General features: G+C 35.2%; 2 protein-coding genes across 2 annotated transcripts; both read right to left on the bottom strand.

The window, feature by feature from the left end:
* Positions 1 to 2,142: 2,142 nt before the first annotated feature.
* On the bottom strand, positions 2,143 to 3,536 carry LOC111708218 (ras-like GTP-binding protein rhoA). Its single transcript, XM_023481541.1, has 2 exons — positions 3,253 to 3,536; positions 2,143 to 3,148 (listed from the first exon to the last, which is right to left on the bottom strand). The coding sequence occupies exons 1-2, from the start codon at positions 3,446 to 3,448 to the stop codon at positions 2,328 to 2,330; spliced, it is 1,017 nt and encodes a 338-aa protein (XP_023337309.1). The 5' UTR covers positions 3,449 to 3,536; the 3' UTR covers positions 2,143 to 2,327.
* An 8,366-nt stretch (positions 3,537 to 11,902) lies between these two features.
* LOC111708215 (endo-1,4-beta-xylanase B-like) lies at positions 11,903 to 12,892 on the bottom strand. Its single transcript, XM_023481538.1, has one exon. It carries the CDS (start codon positions 12,890 to 12,892, stop codon positions 11,903 to 11,905), a length of 990 nt encoding a protein of 329 aa, XP_023337306.1.
* Between the last annotated feature and the right edge of the window lie 13,737 nt (positions 12,893 to 26,629).

The following is a 26,629-nucleotide window of genomic DNA, read 5'->3' as shown; positions in this document are numbered from 1 at the left end:
TTAATCTTTCCCCTTTCTACAATCCTCTACTACCTTTATATTCCTCCCCCACCCCCTTGCTATTCACTGCGGTATCGGATAGAAATTAACCACGATTTTACAATGTTTACTGAATGGCACTTGTAAAAAAGTTTGCAGAACATCCCCTGTCTAACCCCTTCCTCCCCGCCTCCTTCTCCTGTACCCCGCCCCCTGAAGGTGTCCGGGGCGCCTCCTTGTCTGAATCGGGCCCCTTTATCATAGCAGGGGGTTGGGGGAGGCGGGACCAATCTTAATTGCTACATTTTTTTCAGCAATTTTATGGTCATTCCCAGGCTTGCAATAATAGTAGTTAATTCAACATTCTAAATATATATTATTTTACTACATTTAAGAATATTTGTGTACAGTACATCCACTGTACTATAGTACATGAACTATTGTAATCTATTAACACGGCTGAACCGATCAGCCGAACATCACTTGACTCTAGCCGGGTTGATTTATTTCTTGACAAATTTTGAAAATGTCCATATATATATATCTTTGTAACATGATGGTGGAACCCTTAATATTTCAAACTTAGACTATTTGATTTAACAGAAACGATTATTTCAAATGTCAAGGGTCTTTACAATTGGGTTTAAAAAATCAGCTTTTGTAGAAAGAACTCAATTTGTAAATTATAAAATCTTAAACTTTTACAAAACAATTATCCATTGGACAAAGGAAATATTAAAGCTGATAAATAGAAAATAAAAAGATTATTAAATCATAAACACAAACGTGATTAAATTGGAATTGAAGAATTGTGCATTCACTAACTTATTCACCTACTTTGATTGATCCAATAATGATTTGATTATCGGGAAAATCTTTGTAATTATTCTAATGATCTATAATTCAATAAACTTTATCAGAGATCAATCAGTCCACAATCTTGTGAGCATTCAAAGCCTTTAAGGAACATGAGTTCTTCCCACCAACTCTGAATTCTAATCTTTATATCTTTGCAACCAAATGTCTCTTTTAGATTGAATAATTTAAGTTTGAAATATCAAAGGTTTACACCATTAAGATTTGTATTTGATAGACATTAGACAAGCCAAAAGGGAATTGAGTTTTCGCCACAAACTCTGATTTTCTAATTTCAATATCATTGCAACCCAATGTCGTAGACCTTTAATATTTCAAACTATGAACTCTTTTAGATTGAATAATCTAAGTTTGAAATATCAAAGGTTTACACCATTAGAATCCAAAATATAGAGATTAAAAATTGAAACTCCGCTTCTTTTATTTTTGAGATAAGCTAAATTAAGATAATTCATCGTACTGGGGGTCGGGTCAGAAAACTAATTTTTGACGATCAAATCATTTACAGAATATTTATTGGATTCATTTGTAAATTTAAAATCACGAAACCTCGATAAATATTTTCCTTCTGAATTAGCTTTTTCTGTTTTAAGAGTAAGAACGGATCCAATCCTTATTATAAAAAATACAATTAGTAAGAATGTAATATATCTGCATTTACCTGCACGGTAAACAACAAAAACAGCAAACAACATTTTAAACCTTGCAACACGCACACTTATCTCTAAAGTTTCTTATTTAACGAAATATCTATCTTTTTTTCCAACTTTGGTGAAACGTTTGTGATTATAGTCAAATTTAATCGATAATATATTTCTAAGGATTGTTTACTTTAAAAAATTAGAACCAATGGAAATTTAAAATTAATTTTAATTTGTCCGAGAGCAAATGACATTTCTTTGTAAGGAGCATGGTTTTATATAACATGAACCTAAAATAAGTTTTTAAGTTAGCAGGATTCTTAAGTAAAAAAGTAAAAAATTATTCATTAACGAAATGTAACAAAACATACAAAATTAAGTGTTTCAGGAGAAAATATTGAAAAACCTCTAAAGGTAGAGGTTGTGGGAATATTTTCCCCAATTCTAAAAAATATAAAAATATAAATAAAAGGAAAGGATAAGGAAAGTTACATATTTATTGTTTACACTATATTTAATATAGATTGGTGGTGTTGCATACCAAAAAAAACATTTTTTCAGCAAAAGACCCCAAAAGGAACAGTTTTTAGACTTTTGAATATTTTTCTTTAATTATATCTCTTCACAACAATAATCAAGATTAATGTTCAAATAATTCATTTATTGACAATATTTTACTCAACAAAAATTTAATCTTAAATTCATAAATATATTTTATCACAGATACGGAACGTTTTTTAATGCTCATGGATTGATATTATACAAAGATCAGGAGTGCAGGGAGAATGCAAGGAGTTTTTAAACACTCCGACATGGAGGGGTTTTTAGGATCTAGTCCCGGATAAACAGATTTTTCAACTTGGAGCCGAGGCTTTCTTTTTTCTTTTTTTCACTGTTTGAAGTATCATTGCAAGCTTGAAGGGTTTCAAAGATCGGAGCTGGAACTTCTATTTCAACCTCTTCGTAGATCTTGTCTACTGTCAATCTCTGGCACTTGATCTTTATCATTTTCTCCGCTGTGTTTGGCTTAGCTCGGAGAGACATCGAGTTCCGACGGTTCCTGACTGGAGAGCGGGGAATGGAGAGGGTGGAGCGGGTTGAGTTGAGGGAGGAGGAGAGAGAAGAGGAGAGGGAGGCGTTCCTTTGAAATGAAAGAGAGGAACGAGGAAGAGCCGGGGACTGATATTGTTCCCAGAAGTGTTCCGCAGAGTCTGTGCTGTATTCTCTATCTAGAGTGTGTTCTGGGGTACTGGTGGAGATAGGCTTAGGAAGAGGATACGGTTCCTTAACCTGCTCAAGGGATATCTGAGCTGCAAGTTCAAAAACAGATTCAGGCCCCTTAGGAGATGTTTTGGAGGAAGTTTCAACATATTGAACAGCATCAACCTGCTGGGAGAAGGATCTGGCTTGATCGGAGGAGACCGGAGACCTACCCTGCTTAGATAAGGAGTTTAATGTGTTCCGGTCTGAGCGGAGGTCTGTCTGGCATCCGACAAGAACTATCGGAGTTGCAGGAGCATGGCTCCGGAGCTCTGGAACCCAATGATTGATTGCTCCGAAGAGAGTGGTTGGATCACTAATTTTATAGCAGAGAAGAAACACATCTGCCTCTCTGTATGCAATCTCTCTGTGAGTGTTTGGTCCGCGAGATCCTGAAAATAAAAATCAAATAAGTTTGGTTTTATTTTAAAATCTTCCATGGTAGTTTTAGTAAAATATATTAAATATTAAATTCTATTCTAGAAGTATTGCTTACCCGCAGTATCGTAGATTGTGAACTTGATTCTTTTCCCTTGAACAACACTACTAGTAGTCAAGGTATCAAAGCTTGTCTTATTGTATCCGGCATCAAATTTACCAGTTCGGAACTTGGAAGCTAGAGCTGATTTCCCAACCCTGCTGTCTCCAACCATCACAACTGTACAGTCGTGGCGTGCTGCAACTCGAACCATGTTTTTCCTTTTAATATTTTATCTTCAGGAGATTATTAATGTCACGTCTAACCCTTGCAAGGGACAGTAGCTAACTGAGACTAGGATACTCATCTAAGAATGATCTGTGGCAGGTTGCCCCCCCCCCTCGAGCTGATCTGTCCTGTCCTCCCCCCCTCCTCCCCCGCAACCCTTCTCAACCCTGCTATCTCTCTCCAACAGTTCGCCGCCGTCGAGGAATTTAAACCCCTCCAGGCGATCACGTGATACTTTTTAACCAATCATTGGGCGGGAAATGATGCTGATTCATTAATTTAATGGCGGCTCCTGAAATGAATTGGTGATTTCTGGGGACGATGGAGACTCCCCCCTCCCCCTACTCCTTCTACTCTACTCTACCAACCCTTCGGAGCAGGGAGATCTGCAACTATGTCTTTGTTGCAGGAGATCTCTACTCAGATTCTCTCCTCTCCGCTACAGGTTCAACTCCAGCCAAAGACAACAAAACAGATCGAACACGGGGGATGGAGTAAGGGGACCAGGAAAGGGAGGAGGGGGGGGGGGTCAAGATAGGGTTTACTGGGGTCAACTGAATATCTGCTAAAGATAGGATTATATCCCGAGAATAATCGTTGCTCCAGGTACTCCTGGTAACAGGGAGCATCTTCTCATTAGTTAGGCTAAGCCAGGAATAAATACTCACAGTGCAGATTTGAAAAGATTGAAATCTTCTCAGCCAAATCCAGAGTTAATGAACCTAGTAGCCAGTCCAGTAAATTTTCATCCCGTGGCCTGGAATCAACGTCATTAATCTGGGAAAACCTTTTTATGAGTATATTCGCAAATAAATATAAATCAAGATTTAATTTTAAAATGTTAAAAAGCGACCCTTGCACAGTGGGGCCCAAAGAAATAGGACATTTAGTCTTTGCAAAAAACTCTATATCTTTGCAACCTGATGGTGCAAACCTTTGTTATTTCAAACTCAGATTATTTAATTGATCTAATAGAATTCATAGCTAAAAATATCTCTGGTCTTCGACATCGCGGGATGCAAATATATGTAGCAAAAATCGTGGCAACATGATATTCTGTAAAACTGCAGTACGTTGTACTTATTAATGATTTAATATTGTAAACTTAGACATTATTGTAGTAAATGCCGTTCTCTTAAAAGTTCGTCACATAAACTGTATCAGTCCAGGTTCAACCAGTCTACAATACAATTCGAACAGGACAAGATCCACATGGCTAACTTCCCAGGAACTCCGAATATCAACGCCACAACCTGGGCGCAATCTCATTAGCTGTGGGTGTCAAAACGGACACTAGCAACCAATTGAACAATGTCCCAAACAGAACACGATCCACACGGCTACAATACCGTGACTTATCAACGCCACAACCTGGGTGTGATACATTTCGAGACCTTGTTATAGAGTAGGTGTTTACTACATATATCATATATGGGAATTAAAATTTTAGAGTTGTGTCAAAGACTAAATTCCTTCATAAGTTATTAGTATAGCAAATAGGTTTGCCATATAGTTTAAAACCCAACTTATAAATTAAAATGTTCTGTGTTCAATACATCATGTGTTTTATGTTCATTGCACTATTTAACATCAAAACAGTCGTCTTGCAATACCACAGTTGTATGGGTACCACTGTATAACAGAAACTTAGCAGCCAGTTTTCATTCAGACTGTATTGCTACAGAAACAAGTTTAGTTTGTTATCTATCTATCTATCTATCTATCTATCAATCTAGATAAATACAAATCTATCATTTAACTGAAGAAGATAAGATAAGATGACTTTTGATTAGAAAAGACCCACTTTCAAATCTGGTTATAATTTTATATTTATGAAATAATTCTGCTAAAGCTTATATATAAGATTGGTTCATTGGTGCATAATCCGAACCAGTAGAAGAATTACCAGTTTATTGTAATCTTCCTCAGCAAACATTTACCCCGTAAAAGCCTGTTTAGTTAACCCAATGTGAAGTGGACCCAGCGCATTTTCTGCAAAAATATTATCTGACTGGATACACTACAAATATTCAGATAATAAGAAATCAAAAAAGAATTTTAAAAAATTAGGATTTAGCTTTATGAAAGGGAAAAAGAGAAAAAATGGTAAATTCTTGGACAAATTAAACCAAAAAGAAGAATAAGAAAATGAATAAAATAACTGCGTCAACACAACAAAGAGACAAACTGCGTCACACTTAATATAAAAAGTTGTGTAGGTGGTTCCTTATTAAGTTTAATTTTCAAACCAACCATATTAAAAATTGAAGAAAAAACATAAATAATTGGATAACATGAATAAACTGCACTATGTCATGATTTCCATCTTATAATTATATCTTCTCAGGATCATGCAATGATCTCTATCTTATAATTATATCTTCTCAGGATCATGAAATGATCTCCATCTTATAATTATATCTTCTCAGGATCATGAAATGATCTCCATCTTATAATTATATCTTTTACGGATCATGCAATGATCTCCATCTTATAATTATATCTTCTCGGGATAATGCAATGATCTCTATCTTATAATTATATCTTCTTGGGATCATGCAATGATCTCTATCTTATAATTATATCTGTCACACCCGGCAGGGATAAATTTAATCTTGGTATCACGCATTTATCCTCAAATTTACAAAGTGCCCACATTGGATATCGAGATCAAGCGTTTAATATTAACGATACTTCACACAAAAGTTTCGACCGCTGATCAGAGAACCTATTTAAAGATGAAATAATAAATAAACCTGTTTTATGTCATAGTTAAATAGTGATTACATTATTATGGAAAACTTGGCTTTATAAGGGCTGGTGTAATGAATTGGATACGGTGCGGGTAGGAGGAGGAGGAGGAGGGGGTTCATTTACATGTTTATTGTAATATTATAGTTGATGTCACTTAGTTTAGATTATAATTATGCATACCTTTCAACTGCAAATTTTCAGATGATAGAAAATACATATTAAAAGGAAAACTGCAGGGAACAGAATATTGTCCAATGACATCAGAAAAGAAAAGAACGGAGAAACAGGAGGAGAACGGAAGATATAGGAGTACATTGTTCTTGTAGATCATAAAAGTAAATGAAGAGAATTAGAAATAGGGAAGAGGAAGATGGATTGGAAACATTAGTAGAAGGGAATTAGATACAGAGAAGAGGAAGATAGATTGGAAACATTAGTAGAAGGGAATTAGATACAGGGAAGATAAAGATAGATTGGAAACATTAGTTGAACAGAAAAAGAAGTAAAAGAGAAGAAAAAATATCCAACAAATTAATCTATAACTTCAGAATCAAGATCACATAGATTTAGACAGCTATGCAAAGTTGCGACAATTTTTAAGACTGGGGTCGACTTTAAAGAATCGCCAGGTCTTGGCCTTGGTCTTTGACTTTATCTCACTAACTCTGTTATCCTTTTTTGTAGCATTTACATTTTAGAACAAAAAAGTACATTATTAGTATTAGTTTTGTAAGAAGTAATTAGCAAAATTCTCATCAATTCTTGTGTGAGATCTGGCAGCCTGTAGATCACTGTAAGATGGAGAATGTATGGAGTATGAAGTTAACCTAATAAGTATGCAAACCCTTATCTAAAATCTTTATAACGACGCAATAAAGTTGAATATTTAATTGAGCTTTATCTCAGGTCTTTAACTGTGTATTTAAACTCCTAAAGTTCAAATCTTTTGAACGGAGCGATCCAATAAATTGACGGGGAAATAGATAAAAATTAGTGAACATAGAACTCAGATGGAAAAAGTAATAAAAGTAGACTTTAAAACGAAAAAAACAAGAATAAATAGCGAATAAAAATAAGATGAAAATATTTCTTATATATTTTTTTTAATTACTGTTAGCAGAAACGAAAAAAAAGGAATGAAGATACATATAAGAATAGAAGGACTTCTGTAAAAAATTAATGTTTTAAATGTGACTCAAAGATAAGCTGAATGTAACAGAATACTATTCACTCTTCATCAATGATTTAAGTAGGTTTTTATGGATTTGATGGGTTAAAGGGATTGTCGTGTAAATCTGAAGTTACCCTTTATTTAAAGGGATTGTCGTGTAAATCTGAAGTTATCCTTTATTTAAAGGGATTGTCGTGTAAATCTGAAGTTATCCTTTATTTAAAGGGATTGTCATTAACTTTATGAGACATGTCAGATTCACAACAATACCCTTAAACCTGGATCTAAACAATAATAAGATTTCGTCGTTTATGTAATTTTAAAAGTGTTTAATTCTGAAAATTCCCTCCATTGGTCCTGTAAGAGAAACCCGAAAGTTAAAAACATGAATATCTCATTCATTCCAGCTTTACAGGTTGCTTGAAATAAAGTGTACTATCTCTTTAAGGTCGGGTGTAAGGGTGTTTGCAGACACATTGTCATAGTAATCTTTATTACACTAACTGATCAATATCTTTATAAACAATACTAGGTATATAAAACCCAGGTATTCGAGAATATCTTGTTAGATCCTGAATTTGTTTGAAAACACGATTCTTCCTCCTGAACCTCGTGGTTAACTTTACAAAGGAATTGAGTCTTTGTCACAAACTCTGATTTTCTAATCCCTTTATCTTTGCAACCCAATGTCTTAGACCTTAGATATTTCAAACTATAATAATCTAAGTTTGAAACATCAAAGGTTTTCGCCATCATGGGTAAAAAGATTAGAAAAAAAGAGTTTGTGGCAAAGGCTCAATTCCTCAAATCCTCACAAAGTCCAGTTCTAACTGGATTTCTACCATCTTCAATATAAATCTTTTTCTTCTTTAAACTTTATTAAAATTATTTTTATGTAAATCCAATTCTAATCTGCTCCTGGAGTAAAGTTTAGTCTTGATCCCCTGAATCAGGAGAAGCTAGAAAATAAATCCACTATTTTTATCACTGCTTAGGATTATGAAGATTATTTACTACTAAACATAGTTTCAGCCACGCCCACTCAACCATCCATCTAAATATAACGGGGGTTCAAGGAAATAGGTTCCGCAGAATGTGAAATGATCCCATTAGTATTTTCTCATCAGCTCCGACACATTTTTAACAATCATTCTCTTCAATTTAAACCTGTCTAAATGGACTTTATAAACTCAATCATATTAACCTCGTTATATTTTTATTAATTTCCTAATTTAGATAAATTGAAACCATCAATTGGAAAGCTAGATGTCAAAACCAATCCAAGGTTTGGAAAGTTTTGGAAACCAATCCAAGGTTTTGGAAACCTATCCAAAGACATGGAAACCAATCCAAAGCTATGGATACCAATCCAAATCTATGGACACCAATCCTAAGCTATTGAAACCAATCCAAATCTATAAAACCTATGAAAATCTACGATAACCGAAACCTAAGGTGTGGAAAGCAATCCAAAAATATTGAAACCAATTCTTAACTATGAAGACACAATCCATAGCTATGGAATCCATTCTTAAACTTTGGAAATCAATTCAAGTTATGAAATTTAATTAATAGCTTTAAACCCTAATAAAGACCTTAGAAAACAAATCCAAACCAAACCAATAAAAACAACTGATATTAATACCAAGGAATCCAAATTATTTATCCTTCCCTTTGAAAACTGAACCTCTCCTGATCTCCCGGAACAACCCATAATTGCAAGTTCTGGATGCAATATATAAACAAAAAGAGAGAAGGAAGATGAGAGGATGAAAAAATGAGTGTTGAAACTTGAATATTTAAACAAGAATATAATGCCAAACATGTTGGATAATGCCAAAACAAATCCTAGCTCCGCTATCCAAACATGAATGATGAACCTGGAATTGATCCTGAAAACTGTTCTTGGAACGGGAAAGGGGGTGGTTGTGAGGGGGGGGGGATAGAGAGAGGGTGGAGAGAACTATTTTTTTAAAGGACGATTGAATGGATTGCCTCTATTATAGTTCTATTTAATATTAATGTTTTGTAGGTTTCATATTGTTATCTCTCACGAACCAGAAAGTGCACTGACCATGCTGAAAAGATATTCTAAATAAAAGTAATATTGAGTCTTTGCTACAAACTCTGATTTTCTAGTCCCTAACTTTACAACCCAATGACAAAGACGTTAGATATTTCAAACTGTGAAATCTGTTAGATCGAATAATCTAAGTTTGGAATATCAATAGTTTACACTATCAGGTTGCAAGGGATTTAAAAATTGTGAGTTTGTGGCAACGATTAAAATTCAATTCCTTTCCAGAGAGACATAGTCACAAAATAGAGAGTAAAGTATAAAAAGGAGATTCCAATATTGTATCTACAGTTCTCTAGGGATTGTACAGAGATACACAAGGGAGATCGAGAGATTCCAATATTGTATCTACAGTTCTCTGGGGATTGTACAGAGATACACAAGGGAGATCGAGAGATTTATTGCAATTCATAGAAGTATAAATAAACTCAGAGATAACTTGTCATTTAGCAAGAGATTGAGTTTAGTACTTTGAGAGAGAGAGAGAGAGGGAGAGAGAGAGATTTGTTGCAATTCATAGAAGTATAAATAAACTCAGAGATAAATTGTCATTTAGCAAGAGATTAATTCTTTTAGAGAGAGAGAGAGAGTTATGAGAGTTAGCTCAATTGGTTAACAATGTTTTTACACAGTTGTTTGGTTAGTTGGTTTGTTCTAATGGTTTCTCCGATTTAACAAGATTTTATTTATTATCATGTTTTCTACAGGATAATTGTACTACCCTCCCCCCTTTAGTTCTTACCCCCCCCCCCTAACCAACCTCTTAGCTACTTCTTTCCCCACAAACTCAACATTCTTGTTTAAAACAACAAATTGAGGACCAATGGCGTAAATAATATTATATTTGATTAGTTTTTAATATTGATAGAAAGGTTAGGTTACTTTGGCGGGATAGGGTTCTCCTCCTCCATGCTTAATTATAGCTAGGAGTGAGAGATTCCAGGGAGAGAATAATAATACCTTATTTACCTTATAAAACTTATTGGGCAAGAGCAAAAGGATGGAGCTGTGAAGGAGATGGGAATGGGATGGGAAAGGGAAGGGGAATTATAAAGGAAGGAGATGGGAATGGGACGGGAAAGGGAAGGGGAATTATAAAGGAAGGAGATGGGAATGGGACGGGAAAGGAAAAGGAAATATTAAAGGAAGGAGATGGGAATGGGACGGGAAAGGGAAGGGGAAGAGAATGGCAAGGGAAGAGAAGGGCAAGGGAAGGGCAAGGGAAGGGCAAGGGAAGGGCACGGGAAGGGACGGATAAGTGAAGAGCAAGGGAATAGCAATGGAATGGCTATGAGATAAATGTTGCGGTTAGGTACGTTTTTAAGTTTTGACTGAGGGTTGAGTGATTGTTGTAATAATTTGAGTGAGAAGGAGTAGAATATATCAGTGGATCTTGAACCCTTGTCTCCATGGTTGAGAGTAAACACTGTCCAGACAGTAGGCTGGAGAAGGGTGGAGTCGACCTAACCCAATCCTGCTCAAATCAATCTCAAATTTAAGCCACATATTTGGGTCCATATCTATATATAAACAAGAAAATATTTTTGTAAATACATCTAAATTTTATAAACCCACTCAGAAGTTTTAATGGCTTTGATCACGAACAATTGATTACGCTATAAATATCTGATTTGTTTGAACAAAGTACTAGATTCCATTCCAAAGTTTTTGAGTTTTTGCCGCAAACTCTAATTTTCTAATCCCTTTATCTTCGTAACCAAATGTTGTAGACCTTAGATATTTTAAAATATAAACACTGAAAGATTAAATAGTCTAATTTTAAAATATCAAAGGTGAATGCAAAAATATAGGGTTTAGAAAATTTGAGTTTGTATCATTGACATCATCTACTATTTTGGCTTTTTTATTATTATTATGAATTATTATCAAAAAAATGAATTCGTAATTTTTAGACCTCGACAGTGTTAAGATACCAAATAAATTTACAAAATGCAGTATTTCAATTTGCTTCCTCATGTTAATTTAGAAATCTCACGCCGAATTTTTGTTTGATACATTGTCAATATTTGCATAAAACATTTATTAATATTTTCTTCCAGTTCTAGAGTTTGTCTATTGTTCTGTTTGCTCTGTGCCGCTATACAAGAGATAGATAAGATGAATTGTCAACGCAATGAGAGAGTTTTAATTCATAACACATCCGTTTACACCTTTATCTGAGAAACTCTGAGGGAAATATCGTCGTTGTTTTATCTTCAATCGTGATGAATTCTGTAAATTCAATTCTTTGTGTCTGCTTCATTAACCGAAAATCATTTTTGTAAAGAAATCACAATTGAAAATGATCAGGTTGCAGTCAGAAAAATATGAACATTTCCGCCCTTCTTGAAGCTCTATATAATTAGAGGGTCAACTTAAATTACGCCTAGTGTCCCTTAATATAAAAACTAAAATTAAGCCTAGTGTCCCTTTATTTTTTATTGTTTATTGCTTCCACCGGGTTCCAGTTTACTGCTTACTCCGGGTTCCAGTTTACTGCTTACTCCGGGTTCCAGTTTACTGCTTACTCCGGGTTCCAGCTTATTGTTTACTCTGGGTTCCAGTTTACTGATTACTCCGGGTTCCAGATTGTAGTTTACTCCTGGTTCCAGTTTACTATTTACTCCGGGTTCCAGTTTACTGCTTACTCCGGGTTCCAGTTTACTGCTTACTCCGGGTTCCAGTTTATTGTTTACTCTTGGTTCCAGTTTACTGATTACTCCGGGTTCCAGTTTGTAGTTTAATCCTGGTTCCAGTTTACTATTTACTCCGGGTTCCAGTTTACTGATTACCCCGGGTTCCAGTTTGCAGTTCACTCCTGGTTCCAGTTTACTATTTACTTCGGGTTCCAGTTTACTGTTTACTCCGGGTTCCAGTTTTCTGATTACTCCGGATTCCAGTTTGCAGTTTACTCCTGGTTCCAGTTTACTATTTACTACGGGTTCCAGTTTACTGTTTACTCCTGGTTCGAGTTTACTTTTTACTACGGGTTCCAGTTTACTGTTTACTCCGGGTTCCAGTTTACTGTTGACTCCACATTCCAGTTTAATCTTTACTCCGGGTTCCAGTTTACTGTGTACTCCATGTTCCAGTTTTCTGATTGCTCCGGATTCCAGTTTAGTGTTTACTCCGGGTTCCAGTTCACTGATTACTCCGGGTTTCAGTTTACAGTTTACTTCTCGTTCCAGTTTACTGATTACTCCGGATTCCAGTTTATTGTTTACTCCAGGTTCCAGTTTACTGTTTAATCTGGGTTTAAGTTTATTGTTTACGCCGGGTTCCAATTTACCGTTTACTCCAGGTTTTAGTTTACTGTTTACTCCGGATTCCAGTTTACGGGTTACTCCGGGTTCCAATTTACTGTTTACTCCAGGTTCTAGTTTACTGTTTACTCCAGGTTCCAGTTTATTGTTTACTTCAGGTTCCATTTTACTGTTTACTCCAGGTTCCAGTTTAAGGGTTGAGAGTTCTCCGTGTTTGATCTTCAGGTTCACGCTGAGAATCAATGTAAATTACAGAGCTAGTCAAATAGGATAGAAACAGGGTTGGATGTAGAGAGGGGTGGTGGAAGAGAGGATGACATTCCAATGTGTTTTAAATGTGTTTTGATCCCTGAGTGCCTTATGTTAGAGGACATAGAAAAGTTAACCCATTCAGTCCTAAGCTGCAACATTAAAATAAGTTAAATTTTTACAATATTTTAGCAATCTTCTACTTTCTTTAAAGTATTAAGGAGATTGACTTGTATTATATAACAGTTATTGACTTCAACTGTCGGACTGAAAGGGTTAATGTTGGACACCAGAAGCCAAGATGAACAGTGATCAAAGCAATAATTTAGATTATGATACTCCAAAGAAAGGAGCAATTATCAAATGTATAGAACTTTATCAACCAAGATTTATCGGAACATGCTTTTTAAATCCAATTATTTCTTTTTCCTTTAAAGGCAAAGTAAGAAACATACAGGGTGTCCCACGAAACATGACAGTATGCAGGACGACTTGAATGTCGTCTTGATTTTTGATATAATTTGCTGCGTTTATTTGTCAACCTAATTTTAGAAGTAAATTTCTAGAGATAATAATCACAAAATTTCCCTTGTCCTGCCATTTCCAAAATGTGGTCTGCCTTTTTTGTGCTTTCAATATTGCCCGAGATATGAAGGATTTCGTTCAGATTTCGACAATTTTGCTTTTATTTAACAAAATTGAAATATGAACCAAACTCTTTATATCTCCGGTAATATTGAAAGCACAAAAAACGCAGACCACTTTTTGGAAATGCCAGGGCTAGGAGAATTATGTGATAATTGTTTCAAGAATCATACATGTTAAAGTAGATAGAAGACTAAATGTCACAAATAAACTCAAATACCAAAGACGACTTTCAAGTCGTCTTCCAATTGTCATGTTTCGTGGGACACCCTGTATCAGATTAACATAAAATGACAAACTACCTTTTCACTATATTTATCAAAATATTCGTATTTAAGAAATATCGCAAGTTAAGCAAAGTATACTGAACCATGTCAATATCTCTTTTGCTTTGAATAAAAAGCTTTGAATCTATGAATACAGGAATTGAGTTTTTGCCACAAACTATGATTTTCTTTTTTTTGCAACCTGATGGTGTAAACCTGTGATAATTCAAACTTAGATTATTTGGGCTGCATAGATAAAGGGATACGAAAATGAGAGTTCGCAGGTCGTGAAATTTGTTTGAATTTGATTTTACATAAATCGTTGACAATATCTTGTAGTTTAATCTAGCTCCACAGAGGTTAGAACATGTTTAGACAACTACATGACAAGGAGGTATCAGAGTAGCATGAAAGGATTGTATTCAGACCCTGAGACGGGTTTGATATCTCCAGGTACCTTGATGTCCCCCTAGGATATCCAACAGTTAGCACCCTGTCTCCAGACTAAACCACTAGCTGTGTAAATACAAATTCTTCAGACAAGCCACACCATCATTAACATTGTCATGCATATACTCCCCCCCCCTTCTCCTTCACCATCTCGAGCATTCCCCCTCCTTCACCATCTCCAGTGTAACCGTTATTAACCATTTGTTATTTGTTATCCCCTCCAAACTGATTCTTCATCTTACTGACTATTGTGTTTATCTCCCTTTACGTTAAACCATTTTAATTATCTTTTGATGGGACTCGACTGGAGAGAAAGAGAAGGCCAGCCACATTATGTATTCATCCGAGCCACATTCTATACACTTTTTCCCGAGCCACCTCTAAATTCTTATCTTTTAGTTAAAGCATTGATTTTATACCTTTTAAACCTATATCTAACCTGAGCATTTTTAAACAACAAACAGAGACGACCAGAGCCGACTGTAGAGAATCTATTCAGTTTTTTTTCTTTATGTTTCCACTATAAACTTTTCTCTTAACATTTTTTCATTTAAAGATTTAAAAGAACCCGAGAATGAGTCTTCAGGACTTGTTGTAACAGTGTTGGAGTTCGTCATTAAATTCTCATCCTTTGTGTATAATCCTGTGATTTAGTAATGAATAGAAGGATAAGGATTTAGAAGGAACTGTATAAATAATGTGAAGAGATTGCGGTTCGGATGAAGAAATCATGTGGAATTGTGTGGATTGCGGTTCGGATGAAAAAAACCATGTGGAATTGTGTGCAAAATAAAAAAGCATATTTTGTCTTTATATATATATAATCTTTGTGCTTCACAAGTTGCCTATTTTATTCAATGAACAACATTTTTTAGTAAGTTTCTTAAATCTCTAACCTATAAAAATAACTAGCTTGAGTGGCCAGCGTTGCCAGTGGAATTAAAAAAATTTCGAGAATAATTATTTTTGAAAGAAAAAAATGGACTTTTTTAGCCTATGTTACCCCTTTGGATACTCCTGGGTTCTCTCAAAAATTCTAGCTCATTCGGTCCAACCGTTTGGCCGACTAAAGCGGACACATATATGAGCGAAGAGCTTTATTATATAGATTTAGAAACAACTTTGGGAACGAAGCTGAAAAAAATCATACTCTTGAGTAAGAGAGAATGGGAGTAAGACAGAAAGAGAGAGAAATCACACATATATGTTAATGATCAATAGAAGATGCATTACTCGTCAAATTATACTAGCAGACAATCCTGCAGGCCAATATCAGGGTGTACACTAGATATGTTAATAGTGGAACACTTTATGGTCTCATGTGTGGGGTGGTTTTATTGTGGCAGGTGGAGGGGGGGGATGTGTTTAATGGGTGGTATAAGACAACACCTATCTAATTTAGAGAAAGTATTTGGGCAGCCTTTGTTCTCGTAAAGATGTATGAGTATACAATTTTATAAACGTTTAATAATTAGTGAACCTCCATTTCACAGGACATGTCCCTTTAAACCTTAATCTAATCCATTATGTAGAAGCTAATGTAATTTTTCCAGCCTAACAGGTGTATATTTCTTATAATTTATCCATTGTTTCTGAAGCAGGAAATGCGCAAAATAGTTTTACTGAGAAACCACAAAAAAAAATTAGTTTTCAAAAACAATAACATGGATATCTGATTTATGTTTGAGTAGACAAAACCGGTGTGAATCGGATAGCTTGAGTATAGAAACTAGTGCATGTAAAAGTATCAACTGAGTACTTTAACCAAGATTGTTAACCAATGTTAAAAATCTTCTCAGGGTTTACAACTGACCTAGAGAAATACGAAACCTAGGTTTAAACAATTCTTTATTCATCTTCTCTGGGTATAAAGATTGCATGGAGAACATTCTCTGAGAATCTCCTAATCTCCTAGGATGAAAGGTGGGAACCATGAATTCCTCTTAAATCAGGTTAATTGCCAGGTTTAACCCTAATCCTTGGGCCTAGAACCATTCATGCCCTCCCCCCCCCCTTAGCGCCCCCCTCTCCTCTTCTTCGACTCATCGCAATTATAAATCCATTCACATATACTCATACCTATGATCATCATTACATTCATTCACACCTTCATTCACACACTCTTCACCACATTCATCCGCACTTTCATTCACAAACTCTTTCACACATTTATCAATTCACGCATTCATTCTCAATTTCCTTCTCACATTAATCCTCACACTCTTCACACATTCACGCATTCAATCTCACATTTACAAACTTAAACTCACATTGATCCTTTCTTTACACTAAATATCAGCTGATTCAAACACTTATTTACAACTAAGTTCACATGCAGTTAAACCAAGGTTGTATAATAAGGTTGATTACTCTCGATGTGCTCCAATGTACGGGAAATGTCGTCTTCTAAACACAGATAGATAAAATTCTCATAGATGACTTCACTGATCATATAGGTGAGAGTGGCGTCATATACGGATTGTATCCATGTATCCCAAAGAGACGACATTTCCCGTACATTGGAGTGCATCGAGAGCAAGCAACCTTATTATACAACCTTGGTTTAACTGCATGTGAACTTAGTTTTAAATAAGTGTTAAATAAGTCTTATCCTTAAAAAAACAAGCATAGACAAGACCATAGACATTTATAGGAGTGCATGCATTAAACATTATTTTAAGTAACACTCAAATCAAAGAGTTTTACACCCGATTGAAAACGAATACAAGGTGTTTCATAATAATTAGATACAGGGTGCATGTATTTCTACGAATTTTTTCTAAAATAATGTATTAGATAGATAAAGCGATAGATTAAAAGCATTGTCTTGAAGAAACCCCGAAATCTGAAGAGTAATAAAGAATGAATGGGATCAACGCGTGTAGTGATAAGAAAAGAGATAAAGAGCTTAGTCAATATACTTAATACTGGTATCATGGAGATAGGAGAAGAACCAAGTCGGAGATTGCAATCCATTCAAAGAAAGGTAGCTTGTGCACAGAAATGTAATGTAATTCAAAATGTTTAATCTTAAATTACGAAAATAAATCAGTTTTCTTTGTGATGCTTTTCAATCTCAATATTACTTTAAAGAGAGTGTTCGCGAAAAATGAAAGGGCGTATAGACTTGCGGTGAAAAATAAACGCTTTTGATTGCTACTAATCTTACTTCTATCTGTTGCGTCTATAAGGAGAAAATTGTTAAAAACGACTGATACCGAAGAACCTAGTGTCCATACAACTTCAGAAAGGTGCAACATTCAACTCGGATCGTAAACAAATCAATTTAATTCCAAACAAATAAATAGTTGATATTTCATAATATTTTTTATTTTTCATGATCTGAGAGTTACTTTTGAAAACATTTATTCCTGTTTCGAGGATTTTTGATAATGAAGACGACATTTTCATATTTTCCAGGAATGTTCGATAATCCAGCGCCAGCGAAAATTATTTTTAAAAAAACAAATCAAAAATATTATGAAATATTAACTATATACGAATGCGTCGAAAAATAATCGATGGACTACTGTTTGTAATATCTGAATGATTTGTTTGGAATTAAATTGATTTGTTTACGATCCGAGTTGAATGTTGCATCTTTCCAAATTTGTATGGATGCTGTGTTCTTCGGTATGAGTCGTTTTTAACAATTTTCTCCTTATATAGACGCAACAGATAGAAGTAAGATTAGTAGCGATCAAAATCGCTTATTTTTCGCCGTAAACCTATACCCCCTTTGATTTTTCGTGAACACTCCCTTTAAACACATTTACTACATTGTTAAAAACATTATTAATATCAATGAATGCCAAAATAAATATTGACATAGTATTTTTTTACGTCTGGGACCCCCCCTCCCTCTCCTCCCCCTAACTTTGAAAAAGAGCAAACTCCATTTGGTTATCTATCTATCTCAACCCGAACTAAGCTAAAAGAGTAAAATCATGGGAGGTTGCTCTTTATCAGCGGGCGGGGGGTGGAGGGGGGCGTATCCAGAAGACCTAGGAGAGGACAGATCTAGTGTATTTGATGTGAAAGGATGACCCTATGTTAAATAAGCCTGAGAAACTTGAAAATGACCAGAATCAGGTTCAGGTTGGTGATAAACAATTAAAATTCCAGCGGTGCTCCTACCCCTGTAATCAGAGATGAGAGTTCAAATGAAAAAACAATGCTCTCTCTCTCTCTCTCTGGGTTACATGAAACACTGGACACTAAACAACCATATAATTTACATTTTTTACTTTAAAATTGGGGTTCTGACAACAAATGCATTGATACTTCAAATCCTTTTTTTTAACGGTTGTTAACTTCAAAATTTTATATCAAGGAAGAAATTCCCGCTATCATATCATTAGTGATGCATTTGAGTTTATAGACCGGGATAGAGGGAGGGATTGGATGAGTTTATAGTCCGGGATAGAAGGGAGGGATTAGATGAGTTTATAGTCTGAAAAAAAGTGAAGGATTGACTCAAAAATAGTGGATGAATTGTCTAGAACGTGAGTTATAGTCAGGGATAGAGTGAGGGATTGGATGGAGTTATTGTCTGGGATAGAGTAAGGGATAGGATGGATTTATAGTCCGGTAGAGAGGGAGGGATTGGATGGAGTTATAATCCGAGAAGGAGGAAAGAATTGGATGAGTTTATAGTCCGGGAAGGATAAGGGATTGGATGAGTTTATAGGGGGGGAAGGAGGGAGGGATTAGATGAGTTTATAGTCTGAAAAAAGTGAAGGATTGACTCAAAAATAGTGGATGAATTGTCTAGAACGTGAATGAAATGAATTAGAATTTAATTATTAAGATTAGTTTATGATAGCTGAGTAATTATGAAGATGAACATCAAGATGTCTGGCCTAAACCCACAAAATATTCTCAAATTATCAGTCTAGGGAGCTCGGTATGAAGATAAGGTTTGTATTTGCTCCGGGAGATGTATGCAGTAGTTTTATATTTGTTATAAAATAATAAAAACATTTTGTTCTCGCATTGCATAAAATTCATTGCTTTCATAACAAATGTGAAATCTCAAATAAAAGTAGAGGGATTTTTGCAATGAAGCTTGAAGGATGCTGTATTTACAATTAGATAAATTTGTATTTGCCGTATAGGAAATCCAAACCTAGCTTATTTTTAGAAATTCTGCTGTTAGTTTATAAAACTGTGTAATAGGAAAACTACATTTAAATGTGTATTTGGTGTTTTTATATAGCAAATACTTTCACCAGTACCTAAAAGGAGTGGTCGCGAAAAATGAAAGTGTGTATAGGCTTACGGCCAAAAATAAGCGCTTTTGATCGCTTCTAATCTTACTTCTATATCTGTTGCGTCTATCAGAAGAAAGTTGTTAAAAACGACTCATTCAAATTCAGAAAGTTGCAATATTCAACTCGGATCGTAAAAAATCAATTTAATTCCAAGCAAATGATTCAGATATTACAACCAATAGTAATCGATTATTTTTCGACGTATTCGTAAATAGTTAATATTTCATAATATTTTTGATTTTGTTGTTTTAAATAATATTGCGCTGACGCTGGATTTTCGAATATTCCGGGAAAATATGATCATGTCGTCTTCATCATCAAAAATTCTCGAGTCAGGAATAAATGTTTTCAAAAGTAACTATCAGATCATAAAAAATAAAAATATTACGAAATATTAAGTATATACGAATGCGTCGAAAAATAATCGATGACTATTGGTTGTAATATCTAAATGATTTGTTTGGAAAAGATTAATTATTTTACGATCCGAGTTCAATGTTGCAACTTTCTGAATTTGTATGGGCGCTACGTTCTTCGGTATGAGTCGTTTTTAACAATCTTCTCCTTATAGACACAACAGAGCCCGCGATTTAAAAAACTCGGGAAAATACGGCTCAGGTCTAAGCTGTCGTTGGACCTTATTTACGGCTCGAGCTTTCGGATTCAAGTTGCACCTTATTTTCCACAGAGTTGGAATAAACAAAACCGGTTTAATGTTCTATTTGGGCGGAGTTTCATGGTAGGAATTGGCGCATTCCCAGCCTTATTCTCCACTAAAACCAACCAAGGTCGGTTTTATTTTCATTGGGCTTAACTCCTTAAGTCGAGCCGAAGATCTTGCAGCTGTCAATCACGTGACACAAGCTGTCGTAAGAGTTGAGTCTAAGATTGGGCCTAAAAGTCGGGTTTAAGGAATTACGGCTCGAGCCGAAGTTTGTAAATCGCGGGCTCAGGTAGAAGTAAGATTAGTAGTGATCAAAAGCGCTTATTTTCCGCCGTAAGCCTATTCCCCCTTTCATTTTTCGCGAACACTCCCTTTAACCATCAATTTATTATTTGTTATGAGTCTGTAAACAATGTACAATTGCTGTGTTTCATGCTCTTTGAACTGTCCAAGATCATAACTTGAGTCTACTGTCGTCTACTAATATCATAGTTTTGGGTCCCACTGTATAATTGGAATAATGATAGCTAGGAGAGTATGGGGGATAGAGGTTTGAATTAAGAGGGGTGGGGGGAGGTTGATATCTAAAGAACACGCACTTTATTCAGGGAGGATACTGTATTAAGTTTACTGTAGATAAGATCAAGACTAAGGCGTCTTGATGATTTGATGGTGGACGTGAGTCTAGATAAAAATGTTAAAACCGGTCCTTTTATTCATTTCACTTCTCTTTTAATTCACCTCCAGTTCTTCTGCAGCTCTTTTCTAGTTCTCCTCTGGTTCTCCTCTAGTTCTCCTCTAGTTCTCCTCTAGTTCTCATCTAGTTCTCCTCTAGTTTCCTCTATTTCTCCTCTAGTTCTCGTCTAGTTTTCGTCTAGTTCTCCTCTAGTTATTTTCTAGTGCTCCTCTAGTTCTCCTCTAGTTATTGTCTAGTTCACCACTAGTTTTCCTCTGGTTCTTCTCTAGTTTTACTCTAGTTCTCATCTTGTTCTCATCTAGTTATCGTCTAGTTCTCTTCTGGTTCTCCTCTAGTTCTCCTCTACTTCTCCTCTAATTCTCCTCTAGTTCTCCTCTAGTTCTCCCCTAGTTCTCTTCTAGTTCTCCTCTAGTTCTCCTCTAGTTCTCCTCTAGTTCTCCTCTAGTTCTTCTCTAGTTTTCATCTAGTTCTCCTCTATTTCTCCTCTAGTTCTCTTCTAGTTCTCCTATAGTTCTTCTCTAATTCTCCACAAGTTCTACTCTAGTTCTCCTCTAGTTTTCCTCTAGTTCTCCTCTAGTTCTCCTCTAGTTCTTCTCTATTTCACCTCTATTACTCCTCTATTTCTCTTCTAGTTCTCTTCTAGTTCTCCTATAGTTCTTCTCTAATTCTCCGCAAGTTCTACTCTGATTCTCCTCTAGTTTTCCTTTAGTTTTCCTCTAGTTCTCCTCTAGTTCTACTCTAGTTTTCCTCTAGTTCTCCTCTAGTTCTCCTCTATTAGTTCTCCTCTAGTTCTTCTCTAGTTTTCCTCTAGTTCTCCTCTAGTTTTCATCTAGTTCTCCTCTAGTTCTCCTCTAGTTCTCCTCTAGTTCTCTAGTTTTCCTCTAGTTCTCCTCAATTAGTTCTCCTATAGTTCTCCTCTAGTTTTCCTTTAGTTTTCATCTAGTTTTCCTCTAGTTCTCCTTTAGTTCTCCTCTAGTTTTCCTCTAGTTCTCCTCTAGTTCTCCTCTAAATCTTCTCTAGTTATAATTTATATATACAATGATTCAATTTCTAGTTTATAAATCTAAATGACAGGGTTCTAATGCATTCTTCTCTGATATCATTATTTATCTAAATCTAAAATTAAGTTGTTAATTGTACATCTGATAGAATGCAACCTAAGAGCTAAACCTGGTTCATCAAATCATATTGTAGATAAATATTTAGTATCTTTATTTCCGGCAGGCCCTTCTCAGGGTTTAAACATATCTAAATTCGGTCTGAAAAATTTGTGTTTTGTAATTATCGTCTAGGATGATAATCACATAGTCATTCTTATACTTTTATGATTTGCAATTAATTATTTTATGATAATTTTTAACAGTTTCATTTTCTTAAGATTTTTTTACCCAGATAATTTTTCACACCTTTTTTATCCTTTCATTTTTAAAGGTTATTTCCGCATTCATTTTCCTTCATCTCTCCTTCTCTCATCCTGCTAAATAATGGTGTGTGAGAACTTTATAAACCCTTGTGTTCCCAGGGACAACGTGTCCTGGGTAGGACCCTGAGTAAGGTTGGGTTTCCTGTCCATACAAACAGCCTGATTACACCACAGGATGGAAACAAAAATGTCAATGATGGAGGGAGAAGTAGGAGTAAGAGAGGGAGGGGGGCTAAAGCGACAAATGAAACGGTTTACTCCCCCCCCCCCCATCTGCCCCCTTTAAACCCTGAAAGATGAGCTGGGGTTATGTTTTGTAAACATGAGTAACACGAGACTCCTATTGTATAATTGAACCCAGATATTTCATTCTCCCGTTCCCTGTATGCTCCTCAGTACCCAGAAAAGATAAATAATTCCTTCCACCTGTCTTTTTTATATAAGGGAGCAGGTTCTATTAAACCCCAGATAAAAGTTGAAGTGATAAGTTTGCTAGTTAAGGGCTTTGATCAGAAACGAGATTAAAGTTTTAGAAGCCACTTTTTGAACAATAATTATCAATATAAGTAAGAATTCTTAACTTTGTCTTATTTTAAATTGTCTTTCCTTTTTTATCTTTCTTTGATGCATGAGATTCCATAGATATTGTCTCCGTGTTTCATAGATAGATTTTACTTATAGAATATCCAGGAATGGATAACTGGTACTTAGAAATATCCTGGAATGGATAGATGGTATCTGGAGAATATCCAGGAATGGATAGATGATACCTGGAGAATATCCAGGAATGGATAGATGGTACCAAGAGAATATCCAGGAATGCAAAGATGGTACCTGGAGAATATCCAGGAATGGATAGATGGTACCAAGAGAATATCCAGGAATGCATAGATGGTAGCTGGAGAATATCCAGGAATGGATAGATAAAACCTAGAGAATATCCACAGACAATCTTGTAGCTTCTCATCAAGATTTGAATAGAACAAGATCAGAGACGATATGAATTACAAAGAATAGAATATCAAATGCCAAAAGCATTTTAAAGGAAATAATTTCAAGTAACTCTCTGAACCAAACACAAGATTCATCGCGGGGGGTTCATCCATTCTTTTCTTTTATACATCTTCAGATCCACAGACTTATTGTCAAGATACAGGTGGAAAATTTTAATTTTAGCAACGCCCCTCTCAAAAGATGAAATTCTTCACCTTTCTTGTGATATCAATTTCACTGTTCAATTGTATCTTTTCTTCTATTCTGTAACCAATGGCTATCAAGAGACGATTGGACGGAAAGGGGGGAATATTTTTGTAGATTTAAACAAAACAAAATAGGGAAAAGTCAGAAAATCTTATGTAGCATAAATTAAATAAAAATCTTGTGAATGTTTTTTTTGTGCCTTTTATAAAATGGTTGGTATGTAGAGAATAGAAGAGAATAAAGAGCGCATCCTGTACTCTGTTCTATTCTTCAATACACCCTGATACTGATATACAATACACCCTGATACAAATATACAATACACCCTGATATCAGTACAATACCCCTGCTCTAAAGAGTACCCTGATACAATCATGATAGCCGTGATATTATTTAATTATTTTGTTACCTCTTATAGTTCAAAATTAAACGATAAGTTTTGTCAAATCTGGAATTTGCCCATAGGTGGAAAAACTTGCATTTCTACACGCTTTCTTGTTTTTTTACAAAGTAGTTTTTTTACTCATCTACTGTTTAAATCAGAAAGAAAAACTTATGTTTGGGATAGCGCTCAGCTTCAGCGACTTAACTCGATATCCACTGCACAAACTTAAAAATGTGGTAATTTAACGGTAACAGAAGGAAAAGTTGTCAATTTTTTACATTAAAGAGAAACAGTGTTCAATTAATTAGACTGATTTCTCTAACTTCAAGATTCATACAAAACTCAATTTATGAAATTTAAAAAACCAACAATCGAAGAATTAGCTGATTAGAATCAAACAATGAAAATTCTTTTGGATTAAAGTTTATTAGTATATTTAACATTTATTATTTTCAAGACAAATTGTTTTGTTTCCAAAAATAAATACTTCTTTAAATTGTAATCTAAACTTTTGAGCTAAGATTAATATTAATGAAGTATTAGAAAAGATCATCTTAAGATAATAACACCCCAACCATTCCTGGGTAGAGGGAAGGGGAGGGGGGGGGGGGTCAGCACCCCCTCTCCCTGCATCCTATACCCAACCCACTTAGCAATTTATTTATCATTGAAATCTGATGAGATTGGTGGCAAATTATTTGAAATTAATATTGTTTTTATTCTCACGCAACCAGCTAACAGTAGAAAGGGACGGTATAGCTAGGATAGAGAGGGGGGAGGGTGGGGGGCATAAGAAAACAAGAAAGTTGAAAGCAAGACTAGACAAAAAAAAGATTGAAGAAAATTGGCGGGGAAGGGGAGGAGAGAAATAAAGAAAATGGATAAGCATATAAATGCTGCAATAATTAAATATAGATTTGATATTGTTTAAGGAAAGACAAAAAGATCAAGGTTTCCAAAATGAACGTAAAAGAATTGGCTAGCTCTTTAAATCGAAAATATTAAAAAATATTACAGGTCCTAAAAACTATGCGTAAATAATTCCAACTCAAAACGGTTAAAAATAGGGATTTAAATGGGATGGTTTGTTGATATTTAAATGGGTTCCTCAATTCCAGGAATTATGCTTACCCTTTATTTGGTGACGGAGAGGGGGGGGGTTAAGGGGCTAAGGGAGAGGAGGGCAGCACGGAGGGGGCAGGTGCAGGGGTTAGGTGAGATTACAGGGGCAGATGGAACTGGATTATCTCAGGCTGTCTCTTTCATTCTTTCTCAAATCTCTTCCTATGTTTGTCATCTTCTATCTTCCTTCCTCCAACAGTAACTATCTCCACAGTATTCTCTCTTATAATTCTACGCTACTGTTCCATGTTTCGTTGAAGTTTCCAGCTTCGCTTCTGTTTATTGCAACGCTGAGGTTTTTATTTTCTTTAGTTTAAAAAGATGGAAATTCAAATTTTCAAGGGGGTCCTCCCCTCCCACACACTTCAGATGTCTGGAGAATTTAGAGAGGGGAGCATTGCACCCCCCCCCCCCCAGTATACGCCCTTAAAAATTTGTGTGTTTATTAAGAATGTTAAAGAATATTTTAGCAAATTTTTTTTTGCCTTTTGTATTTTTGATTGACTCGATCTAATAAAGCATGAGTTTGGTAATATGAATATTATTTTGTACCCTCTCTACAGTGTAATTATCATTTGTAATGAAGTTTGGGTTGTGAGGGGCAGGAGTAATTTATCAAAGCAAACCAGGCTCATACAATCTTGTAACAACTTCTTTATTATTTATGAGGCCTGGTGAATTAAGTTGCAAGCGTCAGTTGCTACAAAACTATTTTTTAATTAAGATTTTATATCATAAATCTATGCTAGTTTAAAAAATCTCGATGCAGTGTAGTAATAGTGTTATAAACCTTAAATACCTTTACCCCCCCCCCCTGTACTCCACCTTGGTTATTGTAATCTTTAAACCACTAGACTTACCCCCTCTCCAGACTACCCCCCCCCCTCTTATTGACGCCAGGGTTAGATTAACCGGCAGCTGTTACACAATCAGCAGCTGATATCAACAAAACATTTAAATGGAAAACAACCAATCTACATTTTTTATATATTGCTCCTGATGACGATATAAAGCGTGTAATTATACCTGGAGAAGTTTGGTCAACCTGTTATTAAGTCAAATTGTATTTCAGGACAATTATTTAAAACGTTATATTATTTAGAAAAGGGACCCTCCAAGTGACCCTTCACAACGGTACCTTTATAAATTCAATAATGCGGAAGATATTTTCGTTTTTTTTAGGTTTAAAAGTGTTTATTTATGATATTTCCTACATGCTTTCATGCAGTCGAAATGCGAAAGTCACATTTGTTTCCAAATTTTCCAAATTATAAACATTTATATCTTATTCATACTTGATCAGACAAAACTTTCAAGGGTACCATTGTGAATCAGGCGTGCTGTCTTTGTATATCAGGTCACATAATATTACGCTAAAAAAAGTTAATACTTATAATTTAAAGTTTTATATTAATATTTTATAAAGAGTTTAATTGTAAGTTCCATTTTTTGTGTGTATTAAATTATACACAAGAAATAATAAACATGAAGGCAGTCATGTTTATCCTTTAGCACGATCCTCAAAGAC

This window comes from Eurytemora carolleeae, unplaced genomic scaffold (assembly GCF_000591075.1).
Source record: "Eurytemora carolleeae unplaced genomic scaffold, Eaff_2.0 scaffold834, whole genome shotgun sequence".
NCBI classification, from domain to species: Eukaryota; Metazoa; Arthropoda; class Copepoda; order Calanoida; family Temoridae; genus Eurytemora; species Eurytemora carolleeae.
Note: the sequence above shows the minus strand (reverse complement) of the source record. Positions and strands in the feature narration are given on the sequence as shown.